Below are 18910 nucleotides of genomic sequence, written 5' to 3' on the forward strand. Positions count from 1 at the left end.
TAGAATCATGTTTATTACTGTGTGAATTGATAAGACACAGATCCTCAGAGTGGGGACACGAGGATTAGAGAAATAAGTAAGGAATATGAAGCTGTGAGCAAAAACAAGAAAACAGAAAACATAGACTAGAAACAAGAAATAGACAAGAAATAGACAAGAAAACAGAAAACATACTGGGAGTTCCTGTGAATGCTGAAATTCACCCAGCTTAATTTTCTATACACTTTTGTACCCAAGTACAACAGGAGAAGAAGACAAAAGGCTGCTTTAGCATGATACAAAGGACAATTCGAACAGCTATTTGCTTCAATACTTTGAGCCATCAAGCCATTATTCCACGGGAAAAGCATTCTGTTGTTTAGTCAGTGAACCCACCCTAACACCCTAGGACAAGGATCCTGAAGACCGCCATTCCCCATTCCCAAGGTCACACCTCCTGTTTCAAAAGAAGGAGCAGATGGAAACATGAATTCTTTGACTTTTGGTCAGGGTAGAGTGGATCTACCTGTGTGAGTCATCTTAATAACCAAACACAAAGTAACCATATATCAGGTAAGCGTATGTAGTCACATTTGATGTTAACAACTTTGAGCAAGTGGAAACTCTCTGACCTTCAGATGAGATAGAAATGGGCTCACATTTTTGGACCTCCACATGGTGGCTTGCTAGAAGCCAGTCTAACTCTAGTCTAGGTCAGGACCCCTTTCTAGACTAAATAAGGTAGAGATTGACAGAGTGGAATACCTCAGTACCTCCTTTGGCTTATGCATGAATACACACAGGTGTCCGTACACATGCACATATACTGCACATAAATACACACAGGGATTTAAGAAATTTGTGAACAATGAATGATAGGCCTGATCTCTCAGATCTTCGGAGTTTATATCTATATACGAATAGCTTTGACTGAGTGTTTTGAAGACAGGGCATCTCCTCTCAGAGGCTCTGTGGTTCATTGGGTAAAATTCATGGCAAAGGTATGCCCTAAATCAGAGAACAGTGGAGAAAACACTTCAGTTAGCATCTTGCTGACTTCTCTGTAAACTTTTCCATCTATAAGAACATATCTATTGCTTCTCAGTGTACAAAGCCAAAGCTCTCAATCCTTCCCTGGTGCTCGGTGAGCAATTATTGAGTATAGTTTGTTTCTTGCTCCGTGGTAAGCTGAGCTTACTGTTGATGTGGGGAGTTTAGAATATGGAGATGAAGAAATATGGAGCCCAAGTGAGTGTGATTTCTATCAGTTTCATCCTGAATCAGTCATTGCCAGCCTGGTTTCAAAAACACCATATTATAGTTTAGTCGCCTCCCATTGTTCTCCAGGTTAATAATCTTTTAAAATTCTGGGAACATGGTTGGAGTTTCATGCAGACCTGTAAATAGATAGAGTTGGGTAATACAACTAGTTTTTTTCACAAGGGGTAATGATAATACAACTTAGGCTTTTTTCTTTTTAATTTTGCCACTTGCTTCTTTGGAATAATCAACAAATTCTCTGAGGATGAGTTAGAAGACGCAAATTTTGTTATAGCTTATCCATTCTCAATTGTTTGTCAATGAATATAAAATAATATGCAATTGAACATCATATTAGCAAATGAAATTATGTATTTGGAGTAATACAGTAATAGTTGAATGCTAAGTATTCAGTGTTACTTAACGTACATGTGCATGGATTGTACGAATGGAAATTTTTAGAATTTGACTCATTCATATTTACATTATTCTGAGAAGTAAGTTTCTAAGTTCTTGCTTAGAACTCAGAATGGTGAGAATAGCAGGTGAAATCCTCCCATCTCTGCCCACTGCAGCACTTGTGTTGTAGGCCCCAAGTGATCACACTTGACATTTTTCTTTGATGCTGCTGAAATCAAAACTCAGATCCTTCTACTTCCACAGCAAGCCCTCTGGCAACTCTGCAGGCCCTCAACTCTTAATTCGTTTTAGAACTTATTTTACTTTTATTTAATATTTTAAGAAATTGATATTATAATATAATTACTACATCATTTATCCCTTCCTTGTCTTCTCTCTACTTAGGTTCATACTTTTTAGAGAGTAAAACCACAGTTTCATAGCCTCTTACTCATTTTTTTTATTGTTGTTGATTTGTTGTTCTTGTTATTATTGTTTGTTTTGTTTTTCAAATTTTATGATGAATATTCTAAGCATGCTGGCAGCTTGAACAAATGACATCATGAACACCTACATGCCTACCATTAAGTTCAACAGGCATGATATTCTAATGCCCCCATTGTTGTTATGTTTTAATGTCTGAAAAGTCCACTGGATGGTACTTTACAACGGTCGACTCAAATACTGTGGACATTGGCCTCTTCTTCCTTATCTGTTGAGAGGGGTAGGTAGGTAGGTAGGTAGATATGTGCTCTTCATTTACGTCACGGACATTCAGCTCAAGGTCTTTGATTTGCAAATTACTGGTCATGGTGTTGAGTATGAATATTGTTTAACTTTCTGTCTTCTACATCTACGTTGAATTTCAGTTTTCATTATTTGTACTGATAGACTTTACTATTACTGACATTTTTGCAATAATTTATCTGTGTTCAAGGGTTACACCCACGCACACACCTCATCCTTTTTGACTGTAGGATCTCAAGGTGAACTTCCATAGAAGACTCTTGCCTTCTGTTTCTGGAAGCTTTATTTTATCATTCAAGACAATATTCACTAGCTACAGATCTACTGAAAGTTGTTTTTAATCTAGCTTTTCTTTTCTTCCATTCTTTCAGATTCTCTCAGGGCTTTTCTAAGTATTATTCATCACCAGACAACCAGTACTCAAGGCTGGGACAAAAAAGTAATACTTTTACTTTAAGGCAACTAAAATCTTGGGGTACAGTAGCTATCTAAATTTCTATAGGTCCCTTTGTTTTTCCATATAATATGGAGGAAATAGTGGAACTAAAGTAATATTAAATAAGAAAATATATGCATAATCTGTTATACTGCTTGCTAAATCTTTCCATTAGTCCTAGATACTTTCAATAATATTCTAATTAGATGTAATGTTCCACATTTCCTCTTCTTGACATTAACTCTAAATAAAATTCTTACTAAATTATCAATAATAGAAGATGACAGAATTGGTGATAGTTGAGTAGGAACAGGGGCTAAGTATTTGTAATACTGTCACTGGTCACTTTAATTAAATTTCTTCTCTCTATTGTAAATAAGACTCCTAGAGACAAAACATGAGTATTAGGTATGCAGCAGCTTTCAGTGGAAATTGTTTTATTTTTCCATAAAATCAACCAGTACTACTTAAAAGTGTGTTTTAAAATCTTCCTATTCATTTCATCTGCTGATCAACATTGCAATTGAGAGAACAATTACAATTAATGGGCCTGCTTCCCACAGAAGTGCTAATTTTATGAATGTCACAGGTGCTCAAGAAATTAATAATTGTGTCGAGAGTCTTTGTTGGAAGTGGGAAGAGAAAAATAATGATATTCTACTGTCAGGAGTTCAGGATGCTCTGCTAACTGAATATAAGAGACCCCTAAACCATTTGCCTCTAGGTGTACACTTCTGCCAACCCATGTTCAATCAGCACAGATATATAATGAAGTCCAGGAACCAGTGCCTTTGGCATGTGTATTCCTCCTTGATAGCACTGGTCACAGAAGCATAAAAGGTTTTCCACAACCTCTGCCTCTGAGCATCCTCACCCTGCCTGTACATGGTCCTAATAGGTAAGCAGTCTTTCCTCATCTTGCCTCTCATGCATTCTTCCTTTGTCCCATAGCACCAGACAAAAACAGGTAAGAAAGTTACAGTCTAATACCATTGGGGCATACTCACCAAGCTCAGTGAATCCAGGCAAGGGACAGACTATTACATGGCACACATACACAACACTCTTCAAACACCCTGACTTGTGAATTTAGAGGTCACAGGATCCCTAGCATTGATTCACACTCCCATAATACCTTATGAAGCCAGGCTCTTAAGGTTAGTGGTCATGTGAAACTGCTGACCCTGGTATAACCCATTGATACACTGCACTGACCCTGGTTTATAAAGTTATAGCCCGTGATCCTGTTATCAACAAAGTCTCGATCACCTTCACCTACCCCATCCATAGTCAATGCCAAGTTCCTCCACAACTGGACTTTAATCAATACTGAGCCTTGTCAAGATTTGTGAAGCAGAGGTGATACTAATACCACACACTCACTCAACTCAGCAGTAACAAGAAGTCACAGCTCACACCAGATTGACAAATCCCAATGTACAAAGACCAGGGACTAGAAGACCCAAGACAAAATATCTCCTCCAAAAATTAGCCATCACATAGTGATGGCTGCCAATGATGGTGACTTATACAAAATTCTAGGCAAAATTTAAAAGAACAATCATAATAAATATGTTCAAAATTTCAAAGTGGACACAAACTCACTCATGAATGAATTGAAGGAAGACACAAATAATATTTGGAGTCAACTCCAAGAAAACAAAATCAGTTGAATGAATTAAGAAAATCAGTTCAGTATTGAAAATAGAATTCTCCAAATACCTTGAAATACTGAATCAAACTCAAACTGAAATGATATCAGAAATGAAAAATTCAGAAATCTAAGAAAAACCTCAGTGGAAATCTTCAACAATGAATGGAACTTATAGCGGGAAAAATTACAGAGCTTGAGTATTATACAGAGGAATTAGATCATTCAGTTGAAGTTAATTAATTTTTTTAAAAAAATATGAATGGAATGTAAAAGATAAGTAGGGCACTATGAGAGGCCAAAATTTATTAATTATAGACATAAAAGAGATGAGTCATATATCAGAAAGCATAGATAGTATCTTCAATAACATCATAGAAGAAAATATCCCAGTGTCTGGAAAGGAATACCCACTGTGGTATAAGAGGCATAGCAAGCATCAAGTGGATAGGACTAGAAGAGAAACATTCTATGTCATATTATTGTTAGAACACTATACAGAACAAATAAAAGCTGCAGAAAACTTCAAGAGAGAAGGCTTAAGTCATACATAAAGATAGCTTCCGCATAATAGCAGTTAGCTTCTCAAAAGAAACATTAAAAGCTAGAAACTCTTGGGAGCAATGAGGGGTGGGTGATTGTCCCACAGCATGAATAGGCAGTAGTCAGGGGACAACTTTGAGTATTAATTAAGACCTTCAATCCTTATTTGAGTCAGGGTGTCTTTGTTTTTCATGCTTCATACACCAGACTATTAGGACTGAGCATTTCCAGGCTGTCTCCATTGCCTATATTTTGTCTTAGCATGCAAGCACAGGATTACAGATAGAAAATACTATACCCAAGTTTGAGTTCTGGGAATTTGAATGTAGGCCCCCATTCTTACATTGTAAATATATTATTTTCTGATCCATTCATCACTTTTTTATTCCAGTGCAATCAAATTCTTATTTCCTACTTTTTATCACTTGATAGCATCCAGTATGTGTCTAAACTTTATACCAAGTACATAACAAAATTTATTTTACTAGCTTGCAGTGTTCCATAAATTGTTCTCCTAATTTTTTTCTCATCAATCTGTAAGAAGCTTCCACTAACATTTTAAGCTTTATCCATAAGTATTTTGGTACCAGAGTTGATCTTTCCTTCATATGTATTGATAGTACACCCTTCACTTTTTAGGAATTTGGGTATTCTTGGGTTCTTTCCGGCCAAAGAACTAGGTTTTGCTGCAACCGAACATTGGTTGTAGTTTACATTTATTCTCTTCATTCAGTACTCTAAATTTTTTCTAGAAAGGAGCAGTAGTCTTGAAGGGTACAGGTGTATCTTCTCCAACAACTGTCTTGGTGCCGCAGCCATACCAATGCCTAAGCCTTTTTAAGTTCCTATTACCTGCAGTGCATGGCTTGGTGCAACTCATCTTGGTACCCTTTGATGAAGTAATCACACAGGGTCAATATATCTCACACAATACCTTACTGTAAAATGGCTGTATTTTCTGTTCATGTCTTCCATCCATAACTGGATGTTGTTCTTACTTTTCTAATACTTATCACATACAGTGGCTATAACTCTTCCAGTCTTAGGTATGACAACAAACCTAGAGGGAATTTATTTTTCCTACTTTGCAATTTCATTAGCAAGAGGTTTATTCTACTATTAGCATAATAGTAACATCATCATGTTACTGCTTTTTTTTATCAATTGAATAAAATTCACCTGTTTTCTAAATATGGTATCTTGACAACTTCTCTCTGGTCAATTTAAAATGCCAGCCCGTACCCCTGTGCTTCAGGGCTCTTACTAAGAAAAACAAAGGGTTACTTGAACACAGGTACCGCAGTTCCATGACAGGAGACTGACAGATGGCTACAAAGGCACTAAAGGTTAGCTACCGCATGGATTTTATGGGGAAAACAGTGACGTGTTTCCCAGGTAGGACTAGATAGCGTGACAAGCAAGAGTTCATCATGCTAGTCACAATAATGCCCAACTTTAACCACATATGTCATTTCTGATCACGTCCACTCAGTGTGTTCAGATCACAACTATTGTGGATAATGAAAATCAGAAGAAGTAAGATGCAGATAGGATGTTGGGTGACAACGGTGTGATGTGTGGAAAACACTTAACTCATTGTGTAACTCCTGAGAAGGGTTCAATTGATGGCTATTACTGTTACCACGATTATCACTATTATCATAGGATAGTCACATGTTTATGCGAAATAAAAGATCAGAGGCAATTTCCCTCTCTCGTGAGAAACTGTTTACATTGTAATATTTTCAGAATAAAAATATTTTATGCAAAATATAAGATCAGAGGCAATTCAGAATGCTGAAATTTAGAGTGGTTTTCTTCTGCCACGCAAATACAATGTTTACATTGAAATCATTTCAGGATAAAAATATGTTCTAATTTTTTTTCCAGAACACCAGCTATTGGTTTTAATTGAAGTTAAACTAGCCTTCTTCACAAATTATTCCCATCCAAATATTCTGGTACTGGAATGTTTTTTCTGGAGGTACATTTGAGAACATAAATTAAGCATTAATAAACATGAGATGGTATTTATTTGTAAGTCAATTTCTCCTCAGAGGATGAGAGGGCATGACACTCCTCTCTGTCACCAGAGGACCATGACCAAGTCAGTAGCTCAATAGCATCTGCCATGTCCAAACAATCATTCAACATTCAGGGTTTTCTGTCTTCCAATTTTAAAGAAACCCCATGCTTCAGTTATTTTGATATTGTTTATCCCTATTCCTTAAAGAAATCGGCTTTAGCATCAGCATCTGATACTGGAAGATAAATCAGAGGAAGAAGGAAAAAAAAAGGAACAACAACTTAGTCTTAGCTGGAGCTAAGTCCTTTGTACACATGCTTTCCTAAGCTCCCAGATATCTCCCTGATAGGAGGTTTAACTCCTTTTCAGTAGAACTGCAGAAGGAATAAAGAAAACAGTACATTTCCTCTGACACCAGGCAACTAGGTTTTCTTTCTCTTGGAAAAGTTCAATTTAAGATGCATACTACAGACCTGAGGCCATACAGGACCGTGCCGTCAGGATGCAAGCGTATCATACGATTTTTGACAGTCACTCCATGGACAAAGGACTTCTTATCATTCAGGAAGTAGGTGTCCGGCACCCAGAGCTGGTCTGCCACTCGATTGTCCAAAGTCAAGTTCAAAGGTATTACATTGTAGGACAGCCTCTTATCTCTCCAGGCTTGCTGAAAATACATGGTCAAGGTATAGTCCTGTGAATGTGAGAAGAAATATAGTTACTTTGTATCAGTACACACTAGGGAAATGTATTAAATGATTTAACTGATTTTTTGATAGCACCTACTGTGTGATATGCATCTAATCTAGCAGGAGGCAATATGAATATAAGGTAAGGAAAGTATGTATACACAAAATGTATGTTACTGGAAGATAGATATCAACAAATAATTATTTTTATATAATTTTTTTTTTACAAAGTGAGTGCATAAGGTTGTTTTAGGTAAGATACAAACAAATACAAATTCAAAATAATATATAGACACTTGCTTTCCTCTGTCCTAAAACAATTAACCAGCATATCAAATCTAAGATTTCATGCATTGATTTATTCAACAGATGTTTAATTCATTCCTGGTATGTGACTGGAAATGATGAGGGATATATCAAAGCCTGATCTCAGGGAATTTGTAAACAAAGCATAGATAAACGAACAGAGCACCACACAATGCTGTAGTTTATCAAGCTAATAAAGCAAATTTAGAAGCATTTATCTGGGATGGTGTGGATAAAAGATGCTCTAAGGAACTGAGATGGTGCAGAGGTCAGATAGACTAAAGCTCTGGGTATTAGAAAAACATTCTAAGCACAGGACAGTGTACAAAGGTCCCACGGTTGGAGTACAATTGTCATTTTTAGTTAACAGAGTAAAGACATTCACACAAGAGAGCAGGAGTAGATAGGAAGAGGAGGAATAGACCACGACTTAAGATTTACCATTCGGGAGAGAATGGATATTTATTAAACCCAGCTATAAAATGACAACAAATGGTGAGTTGATGGGAAAGAGGAACCCTATTACTTTTGTTTTTTTAAAAAGTGAACTAGTGCAAACACTGCAGAAATCAGAATAGACATTTTTATAAAAATCTAAAAATAAAATCACAATATGACTCGGGTTACAACTTGTGATCATACCAGAAAGACTCACAGTTCTACCACAGTGATATTTACTTGGCATTATCAGCTGTAGCAAAGAAATTGAACTCTAATAGATGACCATAAGTTAATGAATGAAAACATGTAATGCATATAAACAGTTAGATCTTGCAGTCTTGAAGGAAAAAGGTACATTAGCAGGGAAAATGATGGAGCTGTAAACTGTTAACAGAGGGAAGCCAGACTTTTACACACACACACACACACACACACACACACACAGAGAGAGAGAGAGAGAGAGAGAGAGAGAGAGAGAGAGAGAGAGAGAAAGGTGCATCAGGCTTATGACACCATAGGGAAGGAGACCAGTCAAAGAGGGTGAGAGGATGTAGAGGGTGGAGATGGAGGGCATGAATGGGATGGAGAAGGTGGAGAGGATGGAAAAGATGAACGGAATGGAGGGGATGTACAGACTGAAGAGGGTGGAGGGGATGGAAAAGGTGAAAGGCATGAAGAACAAGAAGGGAATGGAGGGATGGAGAGGGTGGAAGATGGAGGTGGAAAAGGAGAAACAAGAGTTGGTTATTAGGTACACATTTCCTTCTTTTTACCTGAGTTGATTAAGTATAAATGGAGCTTTTAATATAAGCTCAATCTATTCAGAACTCTTATGGAAATTAAATAAATAATGCAAATGCAATTTGTATATCACAAAACCCAATATATTATGAATAAAGCATTTACATACATATTGTGACATGTTTGATCCATTAGAAGCCTATGGGCTCAAAGAAATTGCTCTCTCCCCTTCATCTGAATGACTAAGCAGAGGACCAAATACTCATTTGAAGAAAGATAATTACAAATCTATTTTAAAATTAATTCACAATGACCTACTTGAGGGCTTTAAGAAATGAGAATCATGTCTTAATCATGCCAGCAGCCTGAGAGGCAAAATAAGCACCAGGGCACAAATAATGAATGAGCAAAATGCTGTAAACAAAGCCTCTGGGATTTCTGCCCAGAGCTGTATAATTCTGTATATAAGGAATGCTATTCAATCTTTCCAGTGTCCCAAGTTTTTAAAAACATAGTTGGGATTTATAAATCCTACTTCAGTGCCTCACATGATCTTATATGCTACAAACACTTAAAAGAAAAGTATAAACATACATACAAAAAGTTGAAATGTGTCTCTAGATTTGCACATCTGCTCCATTTGTCCTCATCAAGAAGTTATTTCATCAAACAGCCCCTAAGTTTAGCATCAGATTTCTGTTTTAACAATACAGGTATACTAATATTCTAAAGGCATTTCAAATACTTGTAGATAAAACTCAATTCCACAGATCACCCTGAGCACTGCTCTGAACAGTACTGAAAGTTTTACATATTCATACATAGTCAGCTGATGCATATTTGGAGACATGAAAGTAAATTCTATTTTGGTTCAAATAAATGGTCATGCTGTGATTCATGTTACATGCTAACTCCTGTTATTTGTCAGCAAGGCATTTCCTGCTAAGGCATAGTCCCATACGGAATCTGAACTTCGTGCAAGCTAGAGTATCAGTTTCCTCTTCTTATATCTCAAAATTACACCCACGCACTCCCCCCCCCACAAACACCATAGCACTGTCAAGAAATGAAGAATTCATACACATGAGAAAAGAATATTCCTATAGTTTTTCCTCCCACTATCCACTTGTTTACCTCAGAGAAATCCACCCAACTTTCATATTGATCTGTATCATTTAGGATTTAACTATAGGAAGCTGGTTGGTGTATTCCAACTGGAAATTCTTAGCCTGAACACAATCCTAATCATCACCATGAAGGATATTAGAACATCAAAACTAAAACTAATTCTTTCTCAGTCTTGTAAGAACTGAAGTAAATTCACTGTAGCTTGCTTCTCCCACTAACTCCAAGCAAAATATAAATCTAGAAAGAATGTCAAAGTTTTTATCTGATGATCATATGGAATTAAACATCAGTTATCCAATGATCATGGACAAGAAAGAGAAGGAAATGTGAAGTAAGACCACTACAAAGGGGATATTATTATTTTAATTTTGTCTTTTTTTGTTTTTTATTGAATTAACATGCATGCAGATACAAACATGCCCACACACAAAGATGGATGCACATAGCCCTAAATAACTGGAAATACATGCTATATTCAGACTTCAAAGGTGAATGATATTAAGCTATCATTTTCCCTGAACTTAATCTGTAGATTTGACTCAATACCACCATTAACCATGCTGTTCCCGTATAGGGTCTTTTTGTTAATATTAAAAAGATGTTAAAATTCATATGCAAAACAAAGGAATGACAAGAGTCAAAATAGTTGGGCATTATGGTGCAAGACTTTAATCCCAGAACTCTGGAGGCAGAAGCAGCCGATCACTCTGAATTTGAGGTCGTTTTGGTACAGAATGATTTCCTGGATATCCAGCAACAGAGCTGTTACACAGAGAAACCTTGTTTTGAAAAACAGGGCACAAAACACACAAACAAAAAGAATAGTCAAAATGATTTGGAAAGGAAAGAACAATATTGAAGGATACAGGATGGGTTTTAAGATTTAGAATGAAAGTAGACTCAGATATATGATGATAGTTACAGAAACATAGATCAATAAAGCCTAAGAGCCTAAAAATAACCACAAACACCTGTATGTTTACTTGATTTTAAACATAGGAACCAATGCAATCAATTGGAGAATGTATAATCTTTTCAGCAACTGTCCGATTCAACTGGAATATTCACATTAATACTAACGATCTCATTCTTCTGGAATCTTATGTCCAAACAACACATTCTCCTATGAGCTATCTTCATCACGATACTCTATCAGAGCAATAAAAACTAACACACAAAGTATGACATACACATGTGTTTACATACACATGTACGTATACATATGAAATTGTCAAAATGAAATTCAATCATTTGGATGCTATCCTAATAGAGTAATTTTAAAAATTAAAAGAGAAAAACTACGTTGCTTTCGTGTAATAGAACATAACTAAGCAATAAAAAATAAGCAATGTATAATGTATCACTGATTAATGAACGCAAAACATGAAATGAAAGAACTGAAACACAAAGGGTTCAGATTATACAACTACATTCCTATGACATCCTGAGGAAGGTAGAACTTTGAGGAAAAAGAAGGATGTTACTTTCAGTCCAGAGGTAGCATTAGTGATTTTGAATTATAGCAATGCTCTGTATTTCTTTAGCTCGGCTAGTTACAGAATTATAGGACGTTCTGAAAACTGCAAAATCTATTCTTACATGAGTGCCTCACTTTGTATGCCAATAAGAATGGATTTTGACACCTCCTTTAATAGTAATGTGGCTGCTGGGAGACGGAAAAGTAGCTTTTTTCCACACTGATAGTCCCTTTATATGTTGTCTGACACAGACCAATATACATATACATCATATACATATGTAAAAGTAATAAAATGAGGCTCTCAACTTGAGAATAGGGACATGGATAGGGTTGGGGGTAGAGAAAGGGAGGGGGATGTGATGCAATTCAATTCAATTGAAATATTTTTTTAAAGAATATTGTTTCTGCTGTTTCTGTAACCATTCACACCCAAGATCTTTATCCTAGTACTTTGATCTTCTTAAGTCATAAGGAGAATCTAAATATATGGAAATTTGGAGACACAGGACGGGCTTCATATGTGATAGGGAAGAAATTATCTGAAACAAATAGGTTTCCCCCATGCATGTGAAGGATCATCTACGCACAGCAGGAGAGGTTGGCAAGACCACTTTAAATGGTAATGGGTTCTGTAGTCTCTATATAAGCAAAGGTGGTGTGCAAGGTCATTTCTAAAACTAAAATAATTTGATTCCACAAATACTTTGCTGACTTTACGTTTAAAAATATCTTTAATATCACTTTGGAAATGATGTAATGATAAAATTGACTGTTTTTTATGATGTCTCCTTTTTTGTTTGTTTTTTATGAATAATTATTTTTGAGACTATAATGGCCTCATATTTTAATTCCTGTCATTTGTTTTCTTACATTAAGACTCAAACATTTGTTGATTTTCTCAGTGTTCTAGAAAATAAATAGCCCGAAATAATTAGTGATTGCTTACTTTTATTTTGAAACTTTATCATTTTAAGGGTTGTCTATTCATGCTCTTTTTTACTTTTCCTGGCTGTTGTCAAGCATGTGTGTGTGGTGTGTGTGTGTGTACACGTTAGTGCATGTGTGGGTACATTTTGGGTTGCATGAGCACATGTGTGTACATGTGTAGATCCACAGTCAATAGTTTTCCCGTTTGTTTATTGAGCTCATCAATCCTGAGCTCACCAATGCCAGGGAGTCTAACTGACTGATTTTATGAGGGATCCTCCCTCTCTGTTACCTGAGATCTGGGCTGCCAGACAGTTTTCCCACTTCCTGCCTGCTCAGCTTTCATATGAATCCAGGGATTCAAATTCCAGTCGTTATGCTTCTATATCATTATTTTTATCTACTAAGTCACCTCTCAGCCCCTTATCATGATTTCTCCTTGAGCATATTCCTCCTTCAATTAGCAGTGTAGATATATACAACTGAATATGATAGATTTAATAATGACATCATACTTAATAACAGCTTTGACAATTTTCTATTTATTTTAATTTTATAATTTAAAGTGAAAATTGCGCAGTATTGCAATAGACCATTATCCATCACTTCCTCTAAGATGAATATTTTACATGACCATAAAACTATCAAATTAGGAAACTAACATTCATATATTACTACTTATCATTAATAACCCACTTGCCCATTGTATGAGCACCCACTTTCTCCTTAGTCATGCTTTTGTTATTCCAGGATTCACCCAAGTTACCACCTTTACTTTTTACACTCCTTTAAACTTGGATAGCTTCCTAGTCTCATTAATTTTGTGGTAGTGCTTTTGAAGGCTTCTGGTCAGTTCTTTCATTGAATGTCATTCAGTCTGAATTTTTTGGCATGTGTGTCTAGTAGACTGGGGACACACTGTTTTAAACATCATGCCATCTAGGCTATGAGATATCCATCACAGAAGAGATAGTATGTGCCATTCTGCACATCCATATAGTTATTGGATGTGTATAGTTATTGAACTGGGTATCAATCAGGCATCTCCACTGTGCTCTTACTATTTCCATTTGTAGTTAAAATAACCATTGTGAGATATTTCAGGAACACAGAAACCATAAACCAATACACTTTTTATTAGGCTAATATTCATAATACTGTTTTCTTTCAACCCAGTGGTTCGCAACCTGTGGGCTGTGACCTCTTTGGGGTTCAAACGATCCTTTTACAGGGGTCACCTAAGAACATCAGAGAATACATATATTTACATTATGGTTTATAACAGTAGCAACATTACAGTTATGAAGTAGCAGTAAAAATAATTTTATGCTTGGGGGTCACCACAGCATGAGGAACTATGTTAAAGGGACATAGGATTAAAAAGGTGAAGAATCACATTTTAATACCTTTCAAGATTCCCTCTCCACCTTAATCAATACTCAAAGTAGCTAGCACTTACATAAACCTGATCACTGCATGCATGAGAAGGTTTCCCCCATAAGCATCCTTTTCCCTCTCCGTAGTGACTTCCCAGACTGTGCCCTGTTCCAGCCACTTCTCAAAACAGATCATTCTGCTGTGTGTTGAAGTTTCTTCCTGGTCAAGCCTGTAGGTTTCACTCCTGTGTCTTTACCCACCATTTATCAGAAAGCCCCTTCTTTCCCTCTTACTGCCATTCCATCTGTGGCTTTCTATTTCTTCTTTTTATTTTTCTCTCTAGGGAGCTCAGCATTTCTACTCTATAGACTGATTCTTCTGTTTTTCCATGCCACCATTATTCATTTGGAAAAAACAATCACCAATATATTTTCATTTTCCCATTTAATTTTCTCTATCTGGAGAGAAGCCATCAGGGTGTGTTTAATTTGTGTTTGGTCTGTCCTTTGAGCATACAAGAGCATCTGCTAGCTTCTTTAATGGGCAAACTTTAAAATACATTCTTACCCATGATAAAATATGGAATTAATCTACTTTATCTACTGTAGTAATGTTTTATAAGCTTTCAAAACGACTGTTACTACACTAGAATTTGAGCTTCAGTGATTTCATCTTGTTTGTATGTTCCTCTAGATAATAGCTTTATCTCCCAGATTAGATATTTTCAGAGAAATCTCACTTTCTTTTCTCCAGCTTTTATGATTTTTGGAAAAAAAGAACTTTTAATTATCACTAGGAGAAACAACAAGTGTGTCTAGTAATCATGGTTTATGACTTTCCTTTAGTTAATAGTGTGCCAAGACTTGGATTCTGAACTGAGAATCTGAAATTCTACCTTTTCTAAAGCAGTTCTGGTACCTTGAAAGGCAGCAAAATCCCATGACCAGGAAATTGCATGATTCATTTAAATGTAATACGTGTTTCTTGTGTATAAAATGCCACCCTTGTTCAACATGAACTCTGCGAGTTCTCCTCTCATTCCAGAAAGAGCTTATTAATTTGAGGGCAAGCTAGAATACAGTTTCACATTCCCTTCTTGTAATTCTACTGAACTCCACAAGCTGAAATGCAAAACAGTTTTCACAGTTAAAAATCTCATGGTTTTTTTTTTGCCAACAATATCACATGGGATCTGTAAATAAAATGACTTCTAAACATTACAACATAAAACTTAATTTTATACATGACACAATTTTTAACATCACACATTGTGCTCTCCTTGATAGAAATTCCAACTTATTCATGTAGGCAGAGGCAACATTTAGCACACTTTGAGGTGAATGAGAGCACAGTGGCCTGATATATGGCATTAATATCTTGTGAAGACTGAGGAGCATTCATGGAAGTCTCTAAAATGAGATTTCTTTTTCTCAATATTGCTTTCTTAGCAATATATTTTAATACTTTGTTGTTTGTTGTTAATTATGTTTATGTATGGGTGTGTGTTGGTGTGAGTGTGTGTGTACATGAGTGCCGGTGCCTGTGCCAGTCAGAGACGTTGCATCCCTCTCAGAGCTGGAGTTTCAGGTAATTATGAGCTGTCTGAAGGGCGTGTTATTGGGGAAGTGACTCTGGTCCTTTGTAAGAGTGTATGCTCCTCACCACTGAACAATCTCTCTAACCCTAGAAATATTTGAAGAAAAAGGGGTTGGATGTTAGGTTTTCATCCCAAATGTTATGACAAATCTAATGCATCACCAGTCTCAACTGTTGATAGAAAATTACCATTGCAGGTCAATTATTACAATGTTGTTGTCACTGTCTCCCTGCTAACACTCTTACCCTCACTAGGATAGTTTGAAAATTCACATAGAGCTGTGTTTTCCACGGTAAAGGAGTCTGAAAGCTTTTCACTACGCTTAGAATGAAATATTAGCTTACTTCCACAGCTTTGCATGGACTGGGCACTCCTATTTCTTTGGATCTGCCTTTTAATGTCCCCTTTTGCCCCCTAACTTCAGATCATTAAACAAATTTATATTGTCTTTTCCTATTGTTCAAATACTTCAAGTTTCTTTCATGCTTTTCAAACACTGTCTTAAGAGATGACGGACAAGTACATTTCTATGTCTTGTTAAAACTCAACTCAAAGTTGAAACCTATTCATCAAGCCCTTCTGACACGCCCAACCCCAATAGACCCTAGCCCTGCTCTCATTTTGAATATAGGCACAGCACTTGATGTTTTACAAAATCATGCTCATTTATGGGAATAATTTTGCATTTCTCATCTTCCCAATTGGAAGATCTGTTCTATAAAAATGAGCTTCTGAGTTTTTGTAGTAGTATATCTTTTGATATTTGTCTTTGAAGTATCTGAGACAGCAATAGAAGATTTAAAAATCACAAAGCTCTATTAAAAGATACAAAAATAAATTAAAAAAATATAATATTATTACTTCAAAACTTAGAAAGCCAAGAAACTTCATAAATGCAAAAATAAGTTAAAAAACACATATTACAAACTATGTAGTTAAATATAAATGAATATAATGTATAAAAGTTACATTGCAAAATTATTAACATGCATAGATGTTTTTAAAGTATTATTAAAATAATTTATTGTATAACATTGTTAAACAATAGGGAACAACAATATTATACAATTGTGCAAATATGTGCATTATATTGAGACAAAACTAATAAGTTTACAAATATCGATGGTAGTATCTTGTTCTAGTGCTAAGCAAACTGGTTTTATATTATTTATTTAATTACATTTTTGTCAAAAATTACGTCATCACTTTTTTTGTTATTTTTTTGTTTGTTTAACTGTTTGTTTGTTTTTAGTGAGAGAGTTTCTTTTTGTATTCTTGGCTGTCCTGGAACTCACCGTGTAGACAAGTGAACTCACAGAGATCTTCCTGCCTCTGCCTCCTGCCTATGATTAAAGGGATGCATCACCACTGCTTGGCTTGATCACTTATTAATAAAGTTATTCATATAGCTTCTATTTATGACTTCTCTCATGGTCACAGTAAAGCAAATGTTAATTTTAAAACAAATATTTTGACTGTACTAAAGATGAACCTGAATTTTATGCATTTGAGACAAACACTATATGACTTAGCTACAGCTCCTAAATCAAATTTTGACACCTTAAATCATTTTATTAATTATTATTCCCAAATCCTCAAAGTACTCATTCTTCTCACTCACATGCATTGGAGAGTTAGTTTGCATTCTTTCCCATTCTCAATTTTCAGTCCCCCTCAGAGATAATGGCATTCTTTTTATTTTTTTATAGCTGTTCAAATTCTACTACTAAAAGTCCTATAGAAATAAGGACCCGTTAAGGACATAATCTATCTATTTAAGGTAGAAATATTTAAGAACCTCCAAGAAGTATGTATATAGTCCCACCAAATTGTTTCTGTGTTTGTACCTTTATTCAATGCTCTGTCTTCCATAGCTGAGACCATAAATTGTGATCCAATTACAGGTCACAGTAATATTTCCACATTATCAGCCTTCTAAACTAGAATGAAAGGGAGGATAGTTCATCTCCCCCTTAGTGGAAGCTGTCACAGCAGATGTTCAATTCCTGCATTTTAGAAGAAGCACATGGTAGCAGTCCTGAATATCAGTGAGACACATATTAAGAGCAGGGGATTTGCAGCCAAGGTCACTCATCAAGAACAGTTGAGTTCAGAATGGAATAATTACATTCTTGTTTGTGACATGGAAATGCACACAGTCACGGAAGTAAGAGTTTCCACTATTTTGCTTAATTCATTTTGCATTTTATTATAGTTTGCCCTCTATAGTTATTGGTAGTCTAGTTCAAATGATAGAAGCAATGTTTCGATTAGTCAATTCACAAATGAAAAGTGATTGTCAGCATGTCTGGCTCAGAGTTAGGGTTCTGTTTGAATTGCCTATTATATTAGCCTTATCCATGTGATACATTTGAGGAACAATAGTAAAAGGATCTTCAAAGTTATGCCTTGTGTGTGGATTTCATTGACCATATATTCTATCTTCTTACAACTCTATCAATCTAGAATAGCCATGAAAATGTTAATTTGATTTTGATCAACTTTTTACCATATTGCTTTCATTACCCTCCAACACTGTCCAAAATGAACTAAAGACCATCAAGCACATGTTAAATAAGTTATGTCTGTTTTATTACCAGATCTGAAATCACACAACTTAATGAATTTACATACGGTTAGAATTGTCATTGATACTGAAGGTGTGAAATTTCACATTAGATACCTCACTTTTACCCTTGATGTTGAGGAAGATGAGGATGTGTGTTAGTTTGTGGACAGTCTTCATGATTTGAGAACTGCAATTTTGCATATATGACAGAGTATCACATACAGACCACATTTACACAAAAGTGACTCTCTTACTTAACTTTGTACAGAACGAGGGAAACAATCTGATTTGGGCAGAGAGCTCCACTGGGAAGCATACAGCAACTGTAGCTATGCAGAGTTCTGTTTGTAGTTATAGCTTTTTCAGAAGAAGTTCAATTAGAAAAATGCTCCTTACAAATGATCACATATTTAACTTACATTCACATCAGTCTAGGAGGAACTGGGCTCTTTTCAGAATACAATATTTGAACTTGGTTGTTCAAAGGGACAATGGATACATGGTAGCTAATAATCAGTCATTAATTTTTCTTTGCCACAATAAATAATTTCAGTGGATGAATAATTAATTCACTCATGTAGCATAACTTTTAAAAATAAAAGTTTTTTTTTAAT

General features: G+C 35.7%; 1 protein-coding gene across 2 annotated transcripts in view; it reads right to left on the minus strand.

Moving 5' to 3' along the window:
- Nucleotides 1-18910, minus strand: part of Gabrb2 (gamma-aminobutyric acid type A receptor subunit beta2) — a 214303-nt gene that overhangs the window by 130022 nt on the left and 65371 nt on the right. For both annotated transcript variants that reach the window (XM_085694855.2, XM_048435993.3), the window contains exon 5: nt 7515-7735. In XM_085694855.2, coding sequence (XP_085550981.1) covers nt 7515-7735 — 221 coding nt within the window. The remainder of the gene's footprint in view (nt 1-7514; nt 7736-18910) is intronic.

Source organism: Myodes glareolus, chromosome 9 (genome assembly GCF_982192425.1).
Source record: "Myodes glareolus chromosome 9, mMyoGla1.1, whole genome shotgun sequence".
Classification (NCBI taxonomy): Eukaryota; Metazoa; Chordata; class Mammalia; order Rodentia; family Cricetidae; genus Myodes; species Myodes glareolus.